The sequence below is a fragment of the Solanum verrucosum genome, unplaced genomic scaffold (genome assembly GCF_900185275.1).
Source record: "Solanum verrucosum unplaced genomic scaffold, falcon-dt-bn FXZP01000203.1, whole genome shotgun sequence".
Taxonomy (NCBI): Eukaryota; Viridiplantae; Streptophyta; class Magnoliopsida; order Solanales; family Solanaceae; genus Solanum; species Solanum verrucosum.
In genome coordinates this window covers 1015263-1020829 of record NW_026020815.1, presented here as the reverse complement: position 1 = coordinate 1020829, position 5567 = coordinate 1015263, and the positions used below count along the sequence as shown (strand labels likewise).

The 5567-nt window shown below is 36.2% G+C and overlaps 1 protein-coding gene across 1 annotated transcript; it reads left to right on the top strand.

Moving 5' to 3' along the window:
- The first annotated feature begins 222 nt into the window (after positions 1-222).
- LOC125813369 (putative zinc finger protein At1g68190) lies at positions 223-3268 on the top strand. Its single transcript, XM_049492868.1, is given in 6 exon segments — positions 223-690; positions 693-775; positions 1237-1554; positions 2407-2625; positions 2709-2983; positions 3092-3268. Coding segments are annotated over 6 exon segments (1467 nt in total). The 5' UTR covers positions 223-248; the 3' UTR covers positions 3222-3268.
- Positions 3269-5567: the final 2299 nt, after the last annotated feature.

Below are 5567 nucleotides of genomic sequence, written 5' to 3'. Positions count from 1 at the left end.
CTACATTCGAGAAGGTGGAGGTAAGGCTTGCGTACATCCTATCCTCCTCAGACTCCACTTGTGTGATTACACTGGGTTTGTTGTTGTTGTTGTTGTTATCTGTACACCGTGTCAAAAGTTATGAGTTCAAATGAACTCGTAGCCGATTTAGCCTTACTATGAACTGAAATTTATTCATTTTACTTCCTATAACTACATTATGGCTTAGATGTGCAGAACTGTTTCGAGGGTCGTTCGAATTTGTAAAGATGGAAATGGAGAAAGCATGTGAATTTTGCATGTTATTGATGCCAGTGGTGTATTGTGAAGCTGATGCAGCACACCTTTGTTTATCTTGTGATGCTAAGGTTCATTCAGCTAATGCCCTCTCTAATCGGCATCCTCGTACTCTTGTCTGCGAGGGCTGTGGACACAACCCTGCTTATATTCGATGTTCTGATCATCAATCGTTCATGTGTCGTGACTGTGACCGATGCCATCATGATCTCTCTTCTCAGCACCAGAGAAAAGTGATCACCAGTTACATGGGGTCTCCTTCTGCTAAGGATTTGGCAGCATTATGGGGATTTGGCTTGAAAGATTTGGAAAATGTCACTCCACCAGATCAGTTCATCTCAACATCGAATGGTAAAGCGAATGGAGCTAAGGTCACTCCAAAAAAATTTAAACGGTCTCACTCGTCACCGGGGGGTCTTCCTTAGCTTCTGAACTTGACTTCACAGGTCTTGTTGTTTCTCCAGAATCAGAAGTGGGATCAACTAGTTACTACACTAAGGTTAGATAGTAGTAACCAAATGCCTATTGTTATATAGCTTTTTCCTGAAATCTTGACTTGAAATGTTGCAGAATTCATCGTTCTTTTTGATCTTTTTATCTGTGATATCTCATAAAACGTTGATGATTTTGGATGAAGTGCTTCCCGGAATGATTCTGAATACTAGTATATCTTGTCTCAGTCATGCAGATACTGTTGAGATGGATTTGAGTTTGATTAATAAGGACGTCTATGTTATCGTAGTTTGATGATAGAACGAATGATTTTAACGCAGTTAATTAATCTTATTAGTAATGGCTACGCGATGCAGGCTCTCCTGAGGGATAAATCCTTGTATATACTGTAGATTGTAACAACAAGTGAACTTACCGTATAACTTACTGTATCAGGTTCTTTATTATGTTCTTTCCAAGTCATGTATGATATACTTACCTCTACGGTTACTTGCTTCATTGGTTTAGGTGTTAAGCTTGCGTAAACGGAGGGAGAATACTTCTCTTATTCTACAGCAGATTCTTGACTTGGAAAGACTTCAGCTTACTGAGGGCAGTAACAATTTAACAAGTGGAGAAAGTCGAAATAATGTTTCTTCATTGAAAAATTGTACATCATGGAATATGCATAACAAATTTGATTGCTTGCAGAGTTCACTTGATCTTGGCACTGAACTTCAGGATTGGGGCAGTACTCATGAAAGTCCAGTTGCTGAATCGTTTCCATTACCGTTGCCAGATGGTGATTCGTTCTGGGAATGTAAAAGTCCGGTTCAGAGTAGTCAGGTCTGCTGCTACTCTCTGTCATTCTCTCTGTTATCCTACTTCACACGTTTAACGTTTCATTTGCATACTCCATGAAACATTCATGGCTCAAATTGGAGCATTAACGCGAATATTTAAAAGCTTCTTCCCAAGAAAGCATTGCCATATAACTAGTTCTTCAATTTCGGCTATCACCTGTGTTTTTTGTGTCCCGGTTATTGCATTATTTCGTGGTTGTTGTTGCTGTTCTTTCTTCTGTCTATTCTGTTATGCTCTCCATTTCACATTATTTCGTTGTTGTTATTGCTCCTATATCTGTATCCCCTTTTTCAAACTGTTTGGAATGCTTTATTTAAGCCGAGGAGGGTCTATCAGAAACAACCTCTCTATCTCTACGAGGTAGAGGTAAGACCTGCGTACAGCTCCCCAGATCCCATGCTTCCCTAGGATTGAACCTATACAAAAGATAGTATTTTGTCTCCGGGAAGATTGTAGCCTTAGGTTGTCAAAGTTGACAGGAACATGAAATGCACATGCAAATCTGAAAGTAAGGTATAGTTGATTCCCATATACGTAACGTGTTTTCACCCTTTTGATCATGTAACTAGACTATAATTCATCTTCTTTCGGTATCAAGCTGAAGATATCATTTCTTTCCTTGAATGTTAAAGTCCTACCTGTTATATAGTTGCCAGCAAAGTTTTTGCTGCATGATCCCTGTCTGTAGTTAATCCTCTCGCGCTTCTTTATCTTTTTCCGTCTGTTTAGTTTATGTTGGCAATTTGACCGAATAGATGTAAGGAATACTGTTGTACTGGCATTCTCCGCGTTGATTAATGAAGTATGAGCTTGATCATTATATGAATTCTGCAGCTTTGGCTTCAAAATCTGCAAGATCTAGGAGCTTATGCTGAACTAGAATGTTTCGATAATTCCAATATGCCTGATGTTGATTTGACCTTCCAAAACTTTGAAGAACTCTTCGGTGAGGAGCAGGATCTGAACAACACTCTTCTCGAGGAGGATACGACATGTTCATCTATGGAGAATGATTCATCGATCGATAGATCAGATTACAGCTATGTTAAGAAGGTTGAGGTCTTCATAGTTTTGCCTGCCTTACAACATATGTTTTACTTAGTCATGTTATTAGAAGTTTCTTTTACTGATGACAGGACATATCAACAGCTTCATCGGTCCGTTCAAGACATTCAACTCACTTTGGCCAAGGCCACGGTGAGCACATTCCCACGATCAAGGACTGTCCTCCGCCTATAAGAACAAACTTTTCCTCCTTGTCCTTCTCAGCATCAAGGCTGAGCAGTGAAAGCAGTGGTAACGAGTACGTGGATTCACCTGCTGCCAACGATCAGGAGGTTTCATGTAACTCACAGATGGACAGTAAAGAGAATCTATTAGCAATGCAGAAAGAAAAAAAGAAGGCTAGGCTGTAAGTACAAGTCTCTTTCTTGGTGTTATATTAGTCCACAAATGATTTAGTCATTGTCCATTTGTTGTTTGAGAGCTCTGTTATCGCGTGTTTTAGTTCTGTATTCAGGTATGAGAAACAAGCTCGGAATACACCTCGAAGAGCTAGGACTAACTTAAAAAAGCAGCCGATAAGAGGGCAGGTCCTGAAGGCACATTGCTATGAATCAGATGAACTTAATATGTCACGAAGCTTTTAAAAGTCGCGATGGTTGAATGTGTGAGACTTGTGTACATACCATTAAGCATCACTCAGTAACTCAAGAATATCGTTACAAACATCTGGTGTATGTCTCTCCTGTTAACTCTTTCTTCTTTACATTGTGTAATGCCTAATTTTGTATTCTCACAGAAAATGGGATGATAGGTTTCATCCTGGCTTTTTTTTTTATGTTTGTGGACTGTTGTTATCATTCTCTTCAAGACATTTTTATGTCATTTGCCATTCTTTCTCTTATGCTCAAATTATAAGCAGATCGACCGTCCATTCCCCAACCAATGTGGGACTCTTACCTACTAATAACACCCTTGTCAAGCCCAGGGTTAACTGGAGCGTGGACCGGGAGCCCAATGCATATCTTTATAAGAAGCAACACAATGGAAACAAAAGGAAAAGTTGTTTTTCTAGGTTGTACCAAAAATGTTTGTTCCTTTCTATAACCTATTCTCTCAGTAGATTAATGAGCCAAACTGAAATTAGAGGCATATCTATGATTTAAACTCTTTATGAGTTCAATCTCTATTGTTCTTAACGTTGAACTCATTATACTTTAAAGTTATGGGTTCATATCTACTATTTATAGCTATTTAACCGAACTTTACATATAAATTTGTGTTTTGCATCGAAAGTATTGAGTTCAGATGAACCTAGTAAAGCAAAACTTATATGATGGGCCTAAAATAGGCAGCCCAATCCAACTCAACATGGGTTGCGGGTTGGGTCAATCCACTTTTTGAAAAATAATATTTTTTTCTTGTTTTTAAAATTTAAATTCTAATATAAAAATATTTACAAAATAATATTACATAGTGTTGCTACTTGCTAATCAAGTCTCAAATTCACAAATAAAATAATCCTAATATTACTTAAGTACTAATTCTCCAAAACTTTAGATCACTAATGATGCCCATTACATATGAACTGTTTGGTGGTTTTAATACAATTTAAGTTGTATATGATGTCTTCTTAATACAAATTTGATGTCTTTTAATTCAAGTTTTGACTTCAAGTAGAGATTTGATTGATAGTTTCAATCTGAATCTCTATCGTTCTATAAAAAATATCTTGTGTACAACCTAGAAGAAAATATTTTTGTTAGACATAAATTTCTACAAAATATAATGACTTTTGACATCACTAACGTATAATTAATAATCGATATCATTCAGATCAGATAAATATATTAACAAAAAGTACTAATCAATTAATACAATACAACTAGCTAACCAGAAATATAGGCCTAACTTTATTTCAATCTCACAATAAAATAGTCGACTTTGAGTTTGAACTATTCTTATTATTTGGCCACAAGCCGTTTCAATTCAGCCTTTCTCAAGTCTCACGGATCAATGAACTTATTCGGATCAAACTGCTTTTTGTTTTAACAAAACTTTTAAAACTTAACATAACTTTAATAAATTACGAGTTAGACTAGACCAGGCCATGTTACGGAGTTCAAAGATTTTGTGGGAATTATAGGAGTGGACAGATGCTTGAAACGGCGGAATTTATAGAAATGGAGGGCCTCGAGGCCTCATGCGCCGCTATGTGTCTACTTATCTCTAGACACTTGGTTAAATTTTGGATTTTGCACTTTTTTTTCTTTTTTTCATTCTTTAATTTGGATATGATTTTTGTATTTTTTTTCTAAGATTTGGCTCTTGATTATCTAATCATTGATATATTTTTTTCTTTATAAACAATTACCAGAAGAAAAATTAGAAATGTGAGGTGACTCATTTTATAGTTTTCACAAAATATAGCACATGAAATTAGTGGCGCAGCCAGAAATTCGACCTGACATATTCTGTTGTATATATATAGTCACTCAATTGTCATCGAGCTACTGCTCACTTCACATCCAAATTATATTATTTTTAAATATTTTACAGATTTTAAGTAGACCACACCTAATTGTCATTGATCGAGCTGCTGCTCACTTCACATCAAAGTTGTGTGTTTTTATTTATTAATATATTATAGATTTTAAGCAGGCCATACAATAAAAAGCATATGCACAGATTCATATTTGGGTTCCATGTAAGTTTCGTGCAATCTATTATCACTGTGCTAAGGATCTCCATTAGTTCTAAGGGTGTTCAAAACAATATATACATTAATAAAAAGTAAGATTTAACTTATATATACTTTAATTTTTTGACGAAGAATGTCCAACTGGACCCCTTGACACCACCATAACTCTGCCCCTGGATGGGACAAGAATAAACTACTCTAAAGTTTGCATGGGACAATAATAAACTACTCTAAAGATGGCCTTGTTATAATATTGACGATCTCGTAAAGATAAAATTTTAACGAATTATTA